Source organism: Psammomys obesus, unplaced genomic scaffold (assembly GCF_907164565.1).
Source record: "Psammomys obesus unplaced genomic scaffold, mPsaObe1.curated_primary_1811, whole genome shotgun sequence".
NCBI lineage: Eukaryota > Metazoa > Chordata > Mammalia > Rodentia > Muridae > Psammomys > Psammomys obesus.
In genome coordinates, this window is record NW_026587759.1 from 2,377,906 (window position 1) to 2,398,703 (window position 20,798).

At 40.6% G+C, this 20,798-nt stretch overlaps 1 protein-coding gene across 3 annotated transcripts in view; it reads left to right on the plus strand.

Moving 5' to 3' along the window:
* The window catches only part of Kiaa0825 (KIAA0825 ortholog), a 406,282-nt gene that overhangs the window by 152,010 nt on the left and 233,474 nt on the right, over positions 1 to 20,798 (plus strand). For all 3 annotated transcript variants that reach the window (XM_055604019.1, XM_055604021.1, XM_055604022.1), the window contains one exon: positions 11,215 to 11,354. In XM_055604019.1, the coding sequence (XP_055459994.1) occupies positions 11,215 to 11,354 (140 nt within the window). The remainder of the gene's footprint in view (positions 1 to 11,214; positions 11,355 to 20,798) is intronic.

Below are 20,798 nucleotides of genomic sequence, written 5' to 3' on the forward strand. Positions count from 1 at the left end.
TCTTTCTTTCTTTCTTTCTTTCTTTCTTTCTTTCTTTCTTTCTTTCTCTCTCTCTCTCTCTCTCTTTCTTTCTTTCTTTCTTTTATTATACTTTATTTACTTTGTATCCCCCCTCTAGTTCCCTCCCTCCTCCCTTCCCAATCTCTCCCTTCCTCCCCCTTCTCCACACATGCCCCTCCCCAAGTCCACTGGTAGGGGAGGGTTTCTTTTTCTTCCTTCTGATCCTAGTCTGTTAGGTCTCATCAGGAGTGGCTGCATTGTCTTCCTCTGTGGCCTGGTAAGGCTGATCCCCCCTCAGGGGGAGGTGATCAAAGAGCAGGCCAATCAGTTCATGTCAGAAGCAGTCCCTGTTCCAATTACTATGGAACACACTTGGACACTGAACTGTATATGCTCACTCATATAGACTTATAATATAGGATAAACCTACTAAAATCTGTGTACCTAAAGAAACTAATCAAGAGAGAGGACTCTGACTAAAATGCTCAATCCCCACTCTGAAAGGCAAAGAGGATGGACACCAGAAAAAGAAAACAGGAAACAAGGTAGGAGCCTCCCACAGAGGGCCTCTGAAAGGCTCTGCCCTGCAGACCATCAAAGCAGATGTTGAGACTTATGGCCAAACTTTGGGCAGAATTCAGGGAATCTTATGAAAGAAGTGGGAAATAGTAGTTAGATCTGGAGAGGACAGGAGGTCCACAAGGAGAGCAACAGAACCAAAAAATTTGAGCACAGGAGTCTTTCTTGAGACTCATACTCCAACCAAGTACTATGCATGGAGATAACCTAGAACCCCTGCCTTGTAACTTTTAAAGAGTGATGCTGTGGTCTCTGTGGCCTCCTTAGTTCTCTCGTACTTCCTTCTACTAAAAGCAATTATAGTCTCTCCAAAGACTGTACACTCATAGATGTCAATATACATGAACATTTTCTTGAATCTTGTACTTGGAGACTATAGACAGCATCCAACCCAAAAGATCCTCGTCTCTCCAGCCTGTCTTAGCTAATGGTGAGCTCACTTAGTTAGGCAGAATCCTTAGGAGCCTCGAGAGTTTTTTTTTTTCTCCTACATTTCTATCCTATTGCTAAGTATCCAGGATCTTAAACCTTTGATCTACCATCTGTAAAGCCACCTTCATCTTAGCCCAAACCAACATAATATCTCTCACCATTATTTCAATGACTGCAATGACACCCTCGCTTTGTTTTTTCTTCATGGTGGTGAGCCTGGCCCATGCCAGGAAAGAATGTACCACTTAACTACACCTCGAACTTCAATGTGCAGGTTTTCTCTAATTTATGAATTAACTTTCATTTTCATTATTTTCTAAATTATAGCCATATTTTTAAACAGAAACTAATTTTTCTTAACTCCAATTTTATTATTTCATACCCATGACTTAAAGTCTTCCAGTGTATAACATACATATGTATGTGTACACACACACACAAAGCTTGGTGTACAAAAGTCACATACATGTGGGCCATTTTTCTCTCATCTCCAAACTCCCTGACAACCATCACAATGTGAACTATGCTCCTTTCCACCTTTTCTTGTCATGCCATTCTTCCATTTCCTCGCACCTCTTCATCTTTATTTAATGAATGAATACCCACTCACCTTCATGTCTCAGCTCAGCTATGACTTTTGTAGGGAAGCTTTTCAATAACCCCAAAGATTTTTAGGTTTTTTTTTTTTTGCTATATTTTAGTTTCCCTTTCCTCTGTTCAGTTTCTGTAACTGTATTTTTATTTTTATTTATATAATCATTTACCATATGCATGAACTGTTTTCCAAAACCCATAATTGCATATTCTTCTGTGTCTCTGGTCTAAAAGTGAGCTAGTATATATTAGTTGAATGACTGACTGAGTGACTGAATGAGCACATTAGTTCAAAGTAGTAATGTATTTGTTACTGCAATATGAAATATTCCTAGTATTTGATGTGTGGTTGATCTCAGGTATGGAAAGTGTGATTTTGAAAAGCTGGTTGTATTATTCTTAGAAGAGGACATCTAAAGAGGAGAACAAAAGTTGTCTCCTGGGGTAGTAATGGGGGAAATTATGTAAGTATATTTTAATACAAAATATTTTAAGACTCTCCTAGCTATTGCTGGCAAGCTTTTACACAGCACTGAGGAAAAATGCTGAGAGAGTTTGTATTCTGAGATGCCAAGTGTAATTACAGAGCCAACCAGGGAAGAAGCTCTGAGATCTTTTACATAGCTGCTCCAGAGGATGGATGGACAAATAGCTGCATCTTTGAAAAGATTTTCAAAGGCAAAGTTAGTATCTGTGGTAGTCACTAAAAGAACTACAAATGTCAGCTGAACTAGGAACATTAGATGGACGGATGGATGGATGGATACATAGAGAGATAGACAGGTTAATCTTAAGGTTCATATTTCCGTTACTAATATGACTTAAAATATGTGACTAATACAGAAATTCAAGCTGTACTGTGATCATACAGATATCCACAGGTTTTCACAATAAACAAATGTGTCTTCTATACTTGTCTGGTCTTGTGACCTTGGAAAATAAGTTAACGTATAGGAGCTTCAGTTTCATTTTATGTTTTGATGAGGAAGTTGAGGCATAAGTATTATATAATCTTATTATATACTTAAACGCTCCATGCAAAAGTAGTGTTAATTTTCTCCATCAAAAGCATCTTCTTCCAGGATATTTTCAAGGCAGGGTTATGAGAATTAAATGAGCCACGTGCCTCCAAGCCACTCAACCCATTAAATATCCACCAGGCAGCCATTCATGACAACTGATCAGTAAAGAGCTATCTGTTTCAGAAAGTGGCAGACTTTATCAATTATCTAAACATGTTAAAAGGCTCTGCTACAAGGGTGGTGATATGGAAAGAAAATTGAACACTTCCCTCCCCGCCCCCGGATGTCCACACTTATCAGACGTGTGATGTTAGACAAAACCTCTTTGGAAGTCCTAGTAATAGGATCGTATCTGGTGGTCAGGGACTGGTAAATAGTCATTAACTGCGGAGAGATGGCTTGGCTCCTAAAAATGTGTACTGTTCCTGATTCTCGGCTATATTAGGACTTCAGAGAGACCCCTAAACTCATGGATGAAACAGATTATTTAAAATATTAAAATTATTTAACATTAAAAACACTTGTTGATTACTCTACTTTCTCTTTACCTCTTGGTTCATGCTAGATGGACGAAAGAAAAAGAGATGATTGCAACTTGAATTTCCTTAATTTTTATACAATATTGGCTATAATGTCAGGTAATTTAAACCCATAGAGAGAGAAGAGCTAGGGAATATACTTGGTAGAGTTTTTTTCTTATTGTGCACAAACCCCAAGTTTAATTCCCAGCACCACATACACCGGAGTGGAGGTGTACTACTGCAACCCTTAAGCTTGAAGATCAAAGCAAGTTTTATATATAAAAATATGGATGAATCACCCAGTGTCTACTTCATCTTTAATTGTGAATACTACAGAGATTTAGCCATACTCATCAGGTGTCAACTATTTGAAAATATTTTCAGTGCTAACTACATGAATTTTTTATACTTTTGGATAAAGTGGTAAAAAAAATATATTTTGGGTTTTTAATTTCCATGACTTTTTTCTCAGGTATTAAAGTTATCTTCTTGGAGAAAGACAACAGATGACTTTAAAACTTTCCTTTGTTTCTTGTAAAGATTTTGAAAGACATGTTATGGAAAATGAAGAGTAATGTCATAATGCTGGGACTTCCTTCTGCTTCTGGACTTGCTTCTGCTCCCCCATCAGGGTTATGACCCTCAGCTTGTCTGGAGTTATGTTCTTGACTTTGTTCTCTGAATAATGTACCTTATGCTTTCTGGCATAAATTTGTCCCAGTGATACATGCCAGAAACCATCTGGTTGAAATCATTCCCTGTATCTTAAGTAACATGGCTCCAATTTGGGACATAGCCCTAAGACCAAACTCAATTTGGGGTTAAAAGCTTGGTATCTTCTATCAGGAGGTTTGAATGGAGCCAAACATCTTCTACCCCCAAATATCCATCAAGGTTAGTGGGTGACAACATGAACTAAATGAATGCGCATGCGTCTAAAGGCAAAGGGCCTGGATTTAAGGCCGCCACATCTATTAACTAAATGTCTTGGCGTGCTTATTCACTACTCTTAAAACAGGGATTGAGATACTTAACCTAGATACTATACTTACTGTATAGTAAGTATTTTCATACACATACCAACTGAATATTCTTAAGAAACAGACCCCGCTACAAAGATACAAGTGAAAGTAGTGTGTTTTCTAAGAGGAGGGAACACTGGGAAAGAAAGAGACAGTGAAGCAGAGAGCTTTGCTAAAGTCAGCTGTTGAAGGAGTGCCTGAGCATAAGCCTGGGGAGGGGTATTTTTTAACCTTCCCATGCATGTACCCATCCATTTTCCATAGAAATCATTGACTCTTTTTCTTTAATTGTTATTGTTGTTGTTGGTGGTGGTGGTGTGTGTGTGTACCTAAGCATATAAATACAACCTGCTCAGTCCATTTAGTGTTACTTGTATGCATATGGATTTAGGGTCGACCACTTAGTACTGAATAAAAATCAGGGAGCCCTTCCCTGGGAAGCATAATTCCCTCCGCTCTATGAACTTCTTGATTGCCTGTAGGTTTTTGTGTGTTTTGTTTTGTTTTTTATTTTTGTCTGTGGGTGGGAACCTGTGAGATTTAGGGTTAGGAATTTAAAAGCCAGTGCAAAAAACACAGTTGCAGTTATTAGGATTCTGAAGCATACCGAACAACTACCAGCGTCAGTCCTTGATTGGGAGTTTTTTGTAGAAAAGATTTCATGTATCCCAAAATGACCCTGAGCTTGCTGTGTAGCAGATGACCATACATTTCCAGTCCTCCCAAGTTCTGAGGTTACATGTTCATCCCCACTCCTGTCTATACAGTGAGATTACAGGTTTCTGTACCTGGTTCATGAGGTGCTGGGAATTAAACTTGGAGTTGTGCATGCTAGGCAAGTGCTCTACCAACTAAATTACTTTCCCTAGCTCTTTGCTAGGAGTTTTAATTTCCTGCCATTATATCCTATCTTGCCTAAAAGTTAGGGAAATTAAGGCTGTATGCATTTCTTCCCTTTGATCCATCTAGCACAAGCAAAGAAATAAACACAAGAAATATAGAGTCATTAGCTTTCTAAATGTCTCTTCACCATAGCTCATGTTAAGTTCTCTTAACCCATGTTAAGTTCTCTGAGTCCTATCATTGATTCTTCATGATGAAGGCTGGTCACAACTTGTAAAAGGAGAAAGGAAAGGAGGAAGGAAGGAAGTTAAAAGAAAGTTAGTTTAGCAAGGCCTGGTGGTGTTCTCCTTTAATTCTAGCATTCAGGAGGCAGAGGCGGAATTTGAGGGAGGCTAACCTGGTTCTAAGACAGAGCAAGTTCTGAGACAACCAGGGCTATACAGAGAAACTGCCTTAATCTCCACACTTAAGACAAATAGAGTAGTTCCTGTTTCAGTGGATTTTTTTTTTCCAAATTTGCAAGTGATGACCGATATCATCACAGTTCATCATGTCTGCTGACTGATGTTTCTTTCCCAGCGGAGTAATGAAGACCTTCATCCTCAGAGGTTAATTGGGGAATGAGGGAATGAAGACAGACAAACATATGTGTTCTAAAAAACTAGGATCAGATGAACTGTAAGCTCTTGTTGATATACACTGGGAGACTCAGTGTGTTTATTTTATACACTTGAAGTGACAAGATGGGTTTATTGTGTACAGCTGAATAAGGAGCCAGGTACATGGTATACAGCTAAACAAGGAGTTAGGCTTAGGTAATCTCTGTGGAAGGCCTCTGTGACAGAACAGTCTCAGGCTACAAGAAGCTGTGGTTCATAGTTTCTGCATATACTGTCAATATTCCCACTCAGACTGAGTAAGGCTTTGGCAATTCCCACAGGTCTGAGGTACTGGGATCATTGTGGTCATGCCAGCAGCACACACTCACTCTGAAATTTGTCTGCTTCTGATATGCTTACTCAGGGCTTCTTCTGATCCTACACCATTTCACCAGAAGTGTTGGGCTTTTTCTCCCACAGAATGTATAGAATTGAGGCCCTGGGGATGTCAGGCTGAGCATGCCCAGTAGATAACCATGACCTTCTGAAAAAGAGACTCAAGCCTTCACCTCCTAAGGCCTGTACCTGTGCATTGGTTGGTATCAACACCATAGAAAACAGTGCCTGACAGGGCCGGATGCAGCCATAACCTGTGCATTCCTCAGCTTGTTCCACCATCGAGTAGTTGTTTCTCCGAGATACATGTTTGGTAGGATATATTAACTTCCAGTCCTAAAACCTGGGCGAGATCCAGCTCATTTCATTGCCTGAGGGTGATGCAGAAGCTCCTCGTGGTCTGGGCTTTACAGTAAAGTTGAAAGTTAGAAAATGTGTGCTCTAGGAGTAGGGTGAGTTTACTGATTTTTTTTTAAATCTATGAGCATGTATAAGAAATTAGAGAAATTATAAATGAGCTACGTTATACTCATACAGCTAAAGTAGAACTGAAAGGCTGCATGCTTATCCCATGAAAAAAAAATTGTAATTTCCATCGAAAAATAAAAATTGAACTCTATTACTTCTTTATTTGAGAAATGTTTTTGGCCAATCCATGGCCTAGGAACACAGTATTTTAGTACAATCCAACCATAAATTTATTCTGTCTTCCAGAATAAAATGTATGAGTTTTGATGGATTTGTAAATTTTTGTTCTCTTCTGTATGTCATAGTAGAATTTGACATATACACATTTGATACATACACGTACACACACACACACTCACACACACGCCCCCCCCCCCCCATACATGAATTTTCCCTTTCTGTCTACGTTCTTTAGACTTCTCTCACTTTCCCAGTTCTACCAGCTCGGAGGATGAGTGAACATATGCTTCTCCATATGCCCCGCAGACTCCTCAGTGCATTCATTACTCAGAGCTTGGGGACTGAGGAATGTTTGTACTATTTTATTTTTCCCCATAGTGATTCATTCTACTGTACATTTCAGAATCTGTGATAAGTTGAAAGATCCAAGAATTGAGGTGCATTTCAGTGAACAGCGTTCCATCTGTTAAAAGAGGGATTTTATTAATAACCAGGTATTCAGATAAATTAAAATGAAGTGGCATTCAATTATTATTTTTTTATTATCAGTTACATTTTATTAACTCTGTATCCCAGCTGTATCCCACTCCTTCATTCCCTCCCAAGCCCTCCCTCCCTCAGCTTCTCCCTGCCCCTTTCCAAGTCCACTGATTGGGACTCCTCCTCCCCTTGCATCTGACCCTGTTTTATCAGGTATCTTCAGGACTGGCTGCAAAGTCCTCCTCTGTGGCCTAGCAGGGCTGCTCCTCCCTTGTAGGGGTGGGGAGGTCAAAGAGCCTGCCATTGAGTTCCTGTCAGAAATAGTCCCTGTTCCCCTTCCTATGGGAAACCAATTGGTTACTGAGCTACCACGGGCTATATCCGAGCAGAGGTTCTAGGTTATATCCATATATGGTCCTTGGTGGAGTGTCAGTCTCAGAAAAGACCCCTGTGCCCAGATATATTTGGTCCTTGTGGAGTTCCTATCCTTTCCATGTCATACTAACTCCTTCTTCCTTCATATGGTTCCCTGCACTCTGCTGCAGGTTTGGTTATAAGTCTTAGTATCTGCTTTGATACACTGCTAGGTAGAGTCTTTCAGGGGCCCTCTGTGGTAGGCTCCTGTCCTGTTACTTGTCTTCTCTTATGTCCAATGCAATTATTTTTTTATGACCAAGGGACTCAGCTAAATTCATCTCCAATCAGTTTCATTTTTTTTTTTTTACTCTACAAACACAAGAGAAAACTCTTCTGTTTTAAACTCTTCAACAGATACAGAATCCCACTTTGAAGTCAGCTCCCCACCATGATCTTGCTCCTGTCATCTTCCAGCTGTCTGTCCAAGACCCTCTCTATGTATTCTAGTAAAACAGCCTTTGGCTGTGTCATTACCGCAAACGCAATATGTAGATAAGAAAGATTTGCAATCGGAGGACACTTGCAGCCCATTCCCACCCAGCTGCTCTTCATCTATCCGCCCCTGCAGGGCCTCTCCCAACACAGAAGCCAAGGTTCAGGAAGGCCTTGATGTCTTTTGGAACCTTTTAGAAACTCTGCTAAGAGCCAACACAGTGAGTGGCAAGTGACTCAGAAGTCACAGCCTCGACTTCTCTAGTCTGAGAATTAAGTTGCTTGGCTCTTCTTCATCAGCCACCCATGGCAGGAATTTCCCTCCCTACCGTTGCCCCAGTGCCCAAGGAAATGGTCTTGCTTCCAGTTGTCAGATCATCATAAGGGAGCTTGAATTGGATCAAAGTAGAGTGGAGAACTTTGTGTATCATGAAGTTGTGAAATGTTTCTGATGCCAAGCTAGAAGATGCTTTAAATGTTTTTATTTGTATTGTCGATCCTTCTCTCTCTTTGCTCTCTTTTGCTGTAAATTCAATTTTTTTCCTTTGTCTATGCGTTTGCATGCTAAGAAATCAAATCAGTCAATCAGCAAAGTCAGCTAACATTTGCAAGATGCAGTGGTAGAAGCTTTGGGTAATATAAAACTACTATCCTCAAGACACTTGAGTCTAGACGCAGAGATAAAATTTTAGTTGATGAAATAATAAGTGCTGAAATGTGTAAGCGTGTCCTAAATTATTTAATGTAGAGGCCACTCTGAAGAGAAACACTCAGTGAAGAGTTTCCAGGGAAAGTGGACTATTTCTACAAGTTAAGGGTGCTGTCTTAGAGTTACTGTTGCTGTGATGAGGCACCACAACAAGAGCCAACTGGGAAGAAAAGAGTTGATTTGGCTTATGCTTCTACATCATAGTTTTTCATCCAAGGAAGTTAGAACAGAAACTCAAGCCAGGCAGGATCCTGGAGGGATGCTGCTTACTCCCTTGCTCCTCCTGGCCTGCTCAGCCTGCTCTCTTACATAACCCATAAGCTCTATCCCAGGGTTGTGACACCACCTACAGTGGGTTGGACCCTCCCACAACAATCAGTAAGAAGATCCCTACAGGCTTACCTACAGCCCGGTTTTATGGAGACAGTTTCTCCTTTGAATCTTTCTCCTTACAGGTGACTCAGCTTGCCTCAAGTTGACTAAAACTAGCCAGGATAAATGGGTAGGATCAATGTAAATGTGAAGAGTCATACAGAGTTTTCTGGATGCGTGGTGTGAGGGAACTAGCAGTCAGGTTCTGGGTGAAGGCCTTCATCCAGGTTAGTAACATGCAAATTCTTCCATTTTCATGGCCAAAGAGCTCTAATCCTATTCATGACATTTCCACCTCCTGGCCCCACATTCTCCTGAAGGGACCTCATCTTCAGATGATTCCCCATTGTAATTAAAGTGTAAACATTTGAATTTGGGAGCAACACAAATATTTCCCCCATTGTTGGCAGCATGTCAAGGCCAATGTTGGATGGGTGCAAATACCCAGAGGCATGAAAGGCAATGTGAAGCATTTCTGTTTCTGCCACTGTAACTGAGAAAGCCCAGCCTGCAACAGTGGCTGCCATGTTGGGGTGCAGACAATTCAACTGGCCTGCCCTCGGGAGCCTTCAGGGTCCTAGCAGCGTCCTCTATCACCACCTGTGTTTTATGTTATCACCTGCACCAGGTGCACAGGGCATAACCTGCCTGCTACCCTGTTCCTTCTCTCTCTCTCTCTCTGGCTCTCTTTGGGTTTCTCTCTCTATGACTTTCTCTCCTGGCCACCACCCACCCATTCCCCCTTTCTCGCTTCTCCTATTCTCCCCCACTGTCTCTCTCTCTCCCTTTGTATGAGATCTGTAGCATGGCTTATAAATTATATGGTATTACATTGGTGCCGTGACCTTGTTAGGGCACAGGTTCCAGTAGCCCACCTCCACAGTCTATGAAGAGAGAAAGCTCAAGAACTGGAGCCAAATGTGATGCTTCATACTTGTAATCCCATTATCTGGGATCTCAAGGCAGGAGGATTGCCTTGAGTTTGGGGCAAGACTGGGTTGTACTGTGACTTTGAGTTCTGGGCTAGCCTGAGCTTGAGAATGAGAAACCAGCATAATTTTCAGATTGATAGTTATGCGCATTTTCTCATGCTGCTGCTTCAGACCTGGGAAGCAAGGTTTTAAAAGCCAGAGGTCAGCAGTCTCCCTGTTGGTTAGCTGGTGGCCACCCACTTGCGGGAATCATTGCTAAATGGTGCAGCAAACTATTCTCTCCGCCATTGCTGTGTGTGCTCCTCATACATTCGAGCTTGCACACCATCCAGATCACACCTTTTCCTCCCTATATGCCACTTATTTCCACAGCCCTTGTGGCCACCACCACAGGGTGGGTCTGTTCCTTGTGTTTGTTGTTATTGTAAGTTCATCTCTCTTATTATAACCTTTAGGTGATCCAAATTGGGAGATTTTACAAGGAAAAGTTGAACAATGTTATTAATAATTCCTGCTTTCTGATTTAGTGCTGATATACTAGTAAATGAAAGTAGTTCTCTGGGGAAGCTGATTTTCTGCTCAAAACTGATGACAGATTAGAAAGCAGAAGCCTGTTTATCTTGGAATTATTTCTCTTTGATGACACTACTTAAGTAGGTCACAGGGTGAGTAATAGCATTAATTCTGATAATTGCATGTTGATTTAAGAATTTTCTTATTATTAAATAATTAGATTGTGGCTGACACTTCACATAGATTTTGAATTCCTTTAGTTTTACCAACAATTTCAGTATAAAGCAAAGTTCCAAGTATTCAAAAGCTCACTGGAACATCTTTCCCCAAATAAGAAGCTAATAATACATAGCAGCCATTATGCATCTATTGAGTAAACACATGAAGACATTCAAAATAAATGCATAAGTGGTTTTCTTTTCTCCAAGAAACAAAAAGAGAAAGAGTTCTGTAAAATATAGACATGGTTATTTTGTGTCAGTTTTGCGTTTGGCAGGCTACCAAGCGTTAATTTGCTTTTAGCTAGTTGAGACTAGATGTAATTTCTTCCTGGAGCAACCCTACAGTAAGCAGCATGAACGTGCTTTCAGAGTGGTCTGGGAGAAATTGACGTTTAAAGGGTTGGCGTTACATGTGGACTTTAAGGCTATTAATTTCATAGACAGATTACCTTCATTACTCTGTCTTATCTTGTATGTGAAAGGCCGCCGTCAGCTGGAGGGCTGACCACCCAGGGTTTGTCGAAACTGCTCTTGTCCCAGCCGTGCTGTAAACAGAACCTGCTTCTAGAGACCCTGCTTCATGGAGGCGGCCTCATTCCAAGAATCCTGTTGAAAAGTTCAGGTGAGTTTGTCATTTCAAGACTGTCCTAAACACAAAACAAAAGAAACAGACAAAACCAAGCACAACACATTCATTGCCAGATTTACTGGGGCTTTTGTCCTACCTGAGTTTTGCCTGACGGGTGGAAAGCAAATGCATAAGCTGGCAGTCTTGGGCGGTCATAGCAGAGGAACTGCTGAACTGCTTTATCAACCTGATCTGTTTCTTTCAGGAATTCTAAGTAAAAGAATATTTTTGCATGATGCTGTTGAGTCACAGTGCCACTATTTAGAAGGTGTCAACATTCAGGGGTGGAAATGCCTAAGAGAACTGGAAGAAGGTGGTTATATTTTAAAATTGCAAACCCTAATTAGATAATAAATAAGTAGAAATTATATTAGATCAGCACTTGAAATTTTAGTCTACCTTGAAGAGTGCTTCAAGACAGCAAGCCAACACCTGTGGCTGACAATCATTTTTACTTACAACATGAAGTAAAGTTCAAGAAAATTGTAAGTGAAAATTGAGGAGTAAGAAACCATGCATCTCTTAGTTAAAATTTCTTCCCTGCCAAGACTATTTTAGAAAATGGCAAGGACAGTGGTTCAGAGCACTGGCTGCTTGGAGAGGACCAGGGTTCAATTCCCAGCACCCACATCGCAGCTCACAACTCCAAGATCTGACACTGACAAGCCTGCAGGCAAAATACCATTGCACATAAAATAAAAATAAATAAATTCTGCAGAGCCGGAGAGATCGCTTCGTGGCTGAGAAAATGGCTGGGGTACTGCATGACTCCAGATCCGCGCCACAGCCGCCGAGGGAGCGCGCTCACCACTGCACTCAGCGGGCAGATTCCTCTCTATCCCCTCCCTGGAATCCAGAGTAGTTAACTTTCCTAAACAGAACTCCTTTTTCTCTCACTCTGGACCATATGCAGGAGCACATCCAAGTTCTTATGCCACTGAAACTGGACTAGTTTGCTGACCTTTTGATTTACCACCCCCACCCAAACATTCCCTTACATGTACCACAAACCCATCAAACCCTTTCCACTCTTTGTGTCCAAAGCTTCATATATGTGCTCCCTCTGTACCTTGCCTCACTGCATTTTCTTATCTAGAGGCCCCGAAATAACTCTGCTTTTGTCAGTCTGCAAGAGTCTGATATGTATGTATGTATGTGTATATATGTCATACACATCATATATGTATTATATTTGTATTATATATTATATAAAACATATAGCCTATATTGTAGACGCACATGTGCGTACATGTGTGAGTGTGTGTACATATCTGTATATGTATATAAGAATATCTTACAGACTGTGGTCTAGCTAGGATAACAGTAGCAATTGATGAATGGAACGTCCAAGAATTCAGTAGTTGTTCAGTCCACAAGGATGGATATGCTAGATTCCCAAGAAGTAGGCTCTAAGCCAGTGAGGAAATGGACTTTCTAGCAAGGGGAGAGCAGGTAGACAAAGAGAGGCTAAGGTTCCTTCTTCCATTTCCTTTATATAGGCTGACAGCAGGAAGTTGTGGCCCAGAGTAAGGGTGGATCTTCCCACCCTGAAGGTCTGGATTGGACATCCCTCTTCATATGATTTAATTAAGAAAAACATCCCTCATAGCCACATGGGTCTTAGTTCATTCCAGATGTAATCAAGTCAACAGCCAAGGATAGCCATCACTTCTAGCAAGCACTGGACAGCAGCTGCTAAGATCAGTTTCCCAAATCCATCTTCTATCTACCTTCCCTAAAGCCACATGGGGAGGTGCCTCTCAGGAGAATATTGACTGTTCCTTAGGAATCTCCAAACAGGCTTTTATGTACATAAATCCACTGCTGTAGGTTTCCTGTTGTTAAAAGGATGTTAGAAAACAAAAGTTGATGAAATAATATGGATTTATTTACAGTTTGGCCAAATGTGTAGAGAGAGGTAGAGGCTTTTATCCACTCCATGCCTGTGGCCATGTTGTAATTTATAGGAAAGCTGAGGCAAAGGCTAAAACAGATAGACATTTACCTACAGGATGGTTAAGCAGTACTTTCCTCTAGGAAGGAGAGGATCTGGCTCTCAGGTTGCCACAGACTCCCAAACAGAGCAGACTTCATTGAAGTCTGGTTCAAGAAAAATAGAAGGTTAAAAATCCCCCCTCCTGCTGTTTGAAAATAAACGTTCTGAGTGTACTTCTTTTGTCTTGAAGTGTATTCCACTGGCACTGTTAGAAATAAGTGTGTAATTCTTTTTTCTCTAAGTGTACTGCATTGACACTTAAAAATAAAGGTGATGTCGTTGATTCACTTTGACTTTAGTTTTGTGCAGGGTGATAAATATGGATCTATTTGCATTTTCTACATGTAGACATCCAGTTAGACCATTTGTTGAAGATACTTTTTTTCCATTATATGGTTTTGGGTTCTTTGTCAAAAATCAGGTATTGGTAAGTATGTGGGTTTATTTATGTGTCTTCTATTAGATTCCATGGATTCTCCCAGTCTGTTTCTATGCCAGTACCATGCAGTTTTTATTACTGTTGCTCTATAGTACAGCTTGAGATCAGGGATGGAGATACCTCCAAATGATCTCTTATTGTACAGGATTGTTTTACCAATTCTGGATTTTTTGTTTTTCCATATGAAATTGAGAATTGGTCTTTCAATTTCTGGAAAGAATTGTGTTGGCATTTTGATGGGAATTGCATTGAATCTGTAGATTGCTTTTGGCAGGATGACCATTTTCACTATGTTAATCCTACCATTCCATAAGCATAGGAAATCTTTCCATCTTCTGATATTATCTTCAATTTTCCTTCCTCAGAGACTTGCAGGGTATCCAAGCAGATGCTGAGACTCATAGCCAAACTTTGGGCAGAGTGCAGGGAATCTTATGAAAGAAGGGGGAGATAGAAAGACCTGGAGGGGACAGGCGCTCCAAAAGGAGAACAAGAGAGCCCCCCCAAAAAAATCTGGGCCCTGGGGGTCCTTCAGAGACTGATGAATCAACCAAGGACCATGCATGGGGAGGATCTAAACCCCCTGCTCAGATGTAGCCCATGGGCAGCTCAATCTCCATGTGGGTTTTATTTTAGTAAGGGGAACATGGGCTGTCTCTGACATGGACTCAGTGGCTGGCTCTTTGATCACCTGCTCCTGGCGAGATGGCCTAACTAGGCCCCAGAGAAAGAGGATCCAGACAATCCTGATGAGACCTGATAGGCTACAGTCAGATAGAAGGGGAGGAGGACCTCCCCTGTCAGTGGACTAGGGGAGTGCCATAGGGGTTGATGAGGGAGCTACAGCAGGGATACAAAGTGAATAAATTGTAATAAATAAATAAGAAAGAAAGAAAGAAAGAAAGAAAGAAAGAAAGAAAGAAAGAAAGAAAGAAAGAAAGAAAGAAAAAGAAAGAAGGGAAGTGTGTGTTGCAAAGAAAAAGACTACCACGTTGAAGTCTGCTTTAACTTTTTGCATAATTATAATGCCTCTGTTGAGACCTACTGTAGTTTTTAGCATAACTGTAGCTCCTCTGTTGACACCTGATTTCTTCTTTAGCATAACTGAAGCCATTTTTTCTTTAGTCTCCATTTTGATCATAAGCTGAAATGTAGTTAAGTTTTCAGGCTTTGCCTACATGACATAAAAAAATAGCTTTTTTCTTACAATTCAATACTTGTTGAGTGTTCTTCTTTAGTTAAAGATAAATGTATGTTCTGTTGGAGTTAAACCACAATACCCCATTTTATTCCTTTATCATGGAAAAGATAGGGAACTGGAAAACCCCCAAGCTCCCAGCCAAGCAGCTTAAAATGCTTTGTCTAGCCTACCTGGGCACAATTTACCTAGAATAGAATTAATTCTTCTACTTGGCTATGGGTGTTTTTGTTTGTTTTGTTTTTGTTTAAAAAGAAAAACTCACTCTGAGAAAGGCTCAGGGTCATGAGGGTTATTGAATTCAGACTGTGTCCCTTACCAGTCAGTCTTTGCTAAGCATTCAATAAACTTCCATCTCTCTGCATGTGGTGTCAGAGTAGTCAGTGTGAGGCTATTCCTGAACCCCAACACACCACTCGAATTGAACTATCTGATTTTATTCTAAATCAGTTGGTGACTGTGTTTTCCCCATTAGCTTGGCTCCAATCTCATTTAATCAGTGCATTGAGTTGGGGAACCTGAAATGAAGGAGGAAGGGAAAAAGAGGCCCTGCTCTTACCATTAAATTCCTGGAATGCAGTGAAGGGCTTGACAAAGATTTTACATTTCAGGATTGAGTTTAAAACATTTGTGTTGAGAGACTAAAGAATTAGAAATCAGTGGCTATTGTTTTAAAGTTTAAAGCACAAGCCTGAACTAAGGCCAGCCAGGTGAAGACATGTCCAGCCCCCTGCAGGGAAGAACTAGCCTCAATGCCCTGAGGGAAAGAACTAGCTTTATTGCCCACTAGAGATACAGTTGCTAGGAAAAGGGCCCCTCTCCCCTAGGAAGGGACACCAGTCCATTAATGGTTTTGGGGGCCTTCCTATAGCCAATCAATTCAAAGGGCAACATCCCCTTTTGTGTTTCGACCAATAGATGCTTGCCAGGCAGGAATGCCCCTGCTTTGGGCATGATGGGAGGGCCTGGACTCTTTAAATCACCCAACTAACCTGAGCAGGAGGCTCTCAGTTCTCACTGATTTGGCGGTGAGGGTGTGTGAACACGAGCTGTAACTTGTAATAAAAAGATCCTCATGTGTTTTACAATGGACTCGACTCCTGGTAGTGGTCTTTTGAGGTCTTGCGAATCAGGCACAACAGTGTAAAAGTCTTCGCAGGTGAAGAAGATAGAAAGATTTGAATTCTTCATCCTAATAGAGGTTTTATAGTATCTGTCAGAAAAGACCCATGTTCCATATTTTTTTATATCATGGATGTCAGCTTTAGCTCACCTAACACTGTTGTCATTGGCTATGATTGCAGTAATGACAGTTGCACAGCAGGGCTCTGGTTAATCAATGTTCTCTTAATTGAATTTGAAGCATGTGTTTTTAAACTAGTGTTTTCCAAGGTCTTTTCTGGGAATGACAATGCCTAAAGACATCAGTATAGTCCCAGAAACAGCTGTCACCCTGGGTGGGCTGCCTCTACAGAGGAGAGGGTAGTGATGCTGGTGGGTGGGTGGAGTATGATTGTGCCAGTCAAGTTTTGTTGTTAAGGTAAGACACCCCAGCCTGACAATACAGCTAATGCTGTAGATTCCAATTCACTGGTATTGACAGTTTCAGGGGATGTTGCTCCTGCTTCTGGTGTCCCACAGCTGAGCAGCATGGCAACTTTGTGGTGCACAAGGGCAGAGACAGTCCACCATTTTATTGCCATTTTCTTACTAGGTTCAAACTAAATACCATGCAGATAGAATGTACTTTAACACTTTTATTGAATGGCTGAGAGATGGCTCATAAGTCCACGTGCTGCTCTTGCAGAAGACCATTGCAGGTGAAAACGCTTGCTCTGAAAGTCTTAAATGTTGATCTGAGTTTGATGCTTGGGAAACAGAATTGCACTGCCTGCCCTGATAAAACAGTGTCTTGTAGAAGATGAAGTTGCCCTTTTTTTGGATGTCGATATGTCTGGCAAGGTATCATAGAGATGAGAACTACGTAAAATAAGTTTTGTTTTTTTTTTTTTCAAATTCTATTGGTACGTCTTGAGAGTCTTCACAAATAGTTTGGGACATAGCAGTATGGATTTTGCTGTTTCACCCACACAGAATCAGATACAATCTTGCTTGACAATGACTGAAACATTTTCTATTCCATCTTTTTGTGGTACTTAAAATGTCTATATGACTAACATGAACATATGTCTCCTTTGGTAGTTAGTGTACTTGCATGTGATTGTATGTACAGTATTATGTAGTGTGATATCCTATAAGTGATCCTCTTATGATGAACTTTTACAGCATGGTTCTTCTAAGCAACTCAGTGTGATTTAACATATCAGTTCGTTTATGAACCTTGAATTATTAGGATGATTTTACAAATGGGGAAACAGATACAAAGAAATTGGATAATTTTCCACTTGATTTTTCAATGATCCTTGTAAAAGGAAAGAAGGGTCATTATTTTCTGATAATCTTTTGTTTTAGGTGAATTAAAAAGATAACACAGTAGTTTCGGGGGTGATTCTTTTTAGAAAGGGTGAGTCTCTGGAAATTAATCACTTGATTTTATAACTGATTTCAATATTAAGATGATATTTGGTGGGCGTCGAGTAGAGGCACTGTTAGAGGCTGAACATGCACCTGTCGTCCCTGGCATAGCAAGCTTAGTTCCCAGGGTTTTGAGTGCTGTGAAAGTGGGAAGGACGGGCTTCATAAGTATATGTGTATATATATATATACACACATATATATATATATATATATATATACACATATATATATATGTAAATGATATTTAAATCAAGAAGTTCAGCTGACTCAGGACATGGAGTGCTGACCTCAGACAGGATGGAGAATAAAGACATGACCCATAGGGTGAGAGTTAAATACAGTATTGTTTATTCAAATCAGATTCAAATCTTATTTTGTTGGTTTTTTTCCTAGTGAACTATGTTGTGACATTTAAACTTAGTATTTCCATAAAGTTGTGTTTATGTGACATTGACCCCCACCCTCATGTTGGCCTACTGTTTGGGGTTTTTAATTCTTGATTCTGTGTGTTCTATCCTTATATTTTTGATCTAACATCTCTGTTCGAAGTGAGTCTTTCAGCCTCTTTCTTTGTTTAGTGCTGTTGATGGTGTCTGGTTGATTCAGCATGGCTGAGCTCATGGCATACTCCTCGATAATGTTGCTGCCAAATGCATCTCAGTGACTCAGCAGGAGCTTCTCACTGACATCTTGTAGAAAGTAAAAGTTATACAGCCTTGGAGAGCAAAATTCTGGTGTACAATGTAGCTGTAAATCTGTGCTAGCAACAGAAACAGTCTCCTGGGGCTGAAACCTCCTTTACAAAGCACTAACAAGTTCAGTGCTTAAAAAGAATTTAAAATGGTATCAACAGTGAAAATGCCCCTTTGAATATTATCAAAAATATTATCTGGTTTAAAATTTATTCCTTTTTAAATGTATAATATGTTGATAAAAGAAGTATAATTTAAACTAGCTGTTCTATTATGGGGTATCATTACTGGTACATACTAGGTCAAGGAATATGTCTTTAAAAGTTCCAATACTAAAGTATGAATTTCAGTCCTTCTAATGCCCTCAGCTCCCAGCACCTACTTTCCCAAGAACCACCTAGTCTGAAAACCCAAGATTGTCTTGCCTTGGCAAATTCTGTCTTAATTTAAGGGAAATTATGGCCAAAGGAAAGTCCCCACAGTCAGGCATACCACAAAAACAAACAAACAAAAACACTGGATTAGTTCAACCATGTTCAGTTTGTGGCCTCAGACACTTTCCCTAGTGTGTAGAATGAGAGGTGGGGGAAAATTACCAGAGTGATTCACATCTAAGGAAGACAACAAGACTGACTAGGACAAGGTAGATTCTGGTCACATTGGAGAATTTCTCTTGAGTAAAATTGTGATGGAAAATGACAGTGTGAATGATATTTGTTTGCACAGTTTGCACAGTGATCCTTTAGGTAGATCGAGCTCATTGGGTCTGCTCTGTCATCCTGGCTGGCTAGGCTCACTTCCATCAATCCTAAAGAATTGTGTAGTGAATTAACCAATGTCTTACCCAGAGGCAGAAGAAAGTAGAAGGAAGGAAGGAAGGAAGGAAGGAAGGAAGGAAGGAAGGAAGGAAGGAAGGAAGGAAAGAAAGAAAGAAAGACTAAACTTGCATTTGGGAGAGAAGAAGCAAGCACAGGCAAGAAGAAATGCTGTCCCTCTTCACGCATTGCAAGGCTCATGCTGAGGCACCTGTAAGAAAAGAAAAGCCAATGTTGACCATAAAGATTGCTGCAGTGGCCTTCAGTAAAGAAGACCAAGGAAACAGGTGGATTGCGTATTTCTGACATTTTAGAAATTTACTTATTTGTTTTTAATTTATCCATGAGTATTTCAGCCTGCTCGAGTTTATGTGTACCTCCTGCATGCATGGACCTGTGGAAGCTAAACTAAAATGTTAGATCCCATTAAACTGGAATCACAGGTGCCTGTGAGCTGCCATTCTCCATGCAGACCAACATGAATGTTTTGATGTGCATACAGTTGTTCAGAGAATGACTGGAGAGAAAGAATGTGATCTAGAAGTAATTAACTGCAACAACTTAGTCAAGCTTGTTTAGACATCCCCATGTGCCTGTCTTCAGAAATGAGGGCACCTCTGCATAGTGCCTTGTGACCTGTTTTAAAGGAAATGGGAATTCTTTTGTGCCCTGCTTCAGGACAAAAGGTCAGGGAGACCAGGATGACTTTCCTGCTTTCCCAAATGCCAAGTCTCCATGTTTGAGAGTACAGTGTCCTGAACCACATCAAGATTAGCTTTACAAGTAGCTGCATTTCAAAACAAACAATAAATTTTTTTAAATGCCAAAACAATTTAAGTATGCTCAGTTCTACTTTGTCAAATATTACCTTCATGTTCCTCTGCCATCAATCAAGTGCCAACAAAATAACTTGAGTCTCCCTGCCCCCCAAGAGGTAGGTTAAAAAAGTGAATCCAAGGTGAGTTTTTCCTACAAGGACTGGAGAGATAACAGAATGAGAAAGAGCACAAGAATAACCCCAAGGACCTAAAGAAAACAAATCAAAAGAAAAAGAAAAGCACTGTGACTGAGCACTTGACAAAGGGCATAGTTTCTACCTGTTTCCCAAGGCACAGCCCCAAACACATCTAGACTGTTTGATGCCTCTCTCCTGCCAGGCCTTATCAGATGGGGAGAGAAATTTCCCATCACCCACATGGCTGCTCACACCATCTTTAACTCCAGTTCTAGGGTGTCCAGTGTTCTCTTCTGGCCTCAGCAGTCACCAGGTATGCAGATGGTACACAGATATACATACAGGCAAAATACCATTCACATAAATCAAACATTTTTTTTTTTTAAGAATGAAAGAGGATGCTACCCTGACTTATGATAGGACAATGGACCCAAGCAGGAATGAGGGTAACAAACCCTGACCTTGCTGTCATGCTTTCATGTATGCCTATCAACCAACAAATATGTATGCTTGCATAGTGACTGCCCAGGAGCTGAAACAACTCAAATCTGCACCAGTGGCTGGCATGTAGTAAGAATATTATGTTTGGGTTTTTGTTTTGTTTTGTTTTGTTTGAGAATTTTATACATAAATGCTGCTGGTCTCCTGGCTCTTACAGTCCTTCCATCCCTTTTTCGCCATGTTCCCTGAACCTTGAGTGCAGAGTTGAATTCTACATGAACTAACTGGACACCCCTGTGAGCTATTTTCTGCACTTTGACTAATTATGGATCTTCAGAGTACTTATTCTTGATCTGCATTGGGG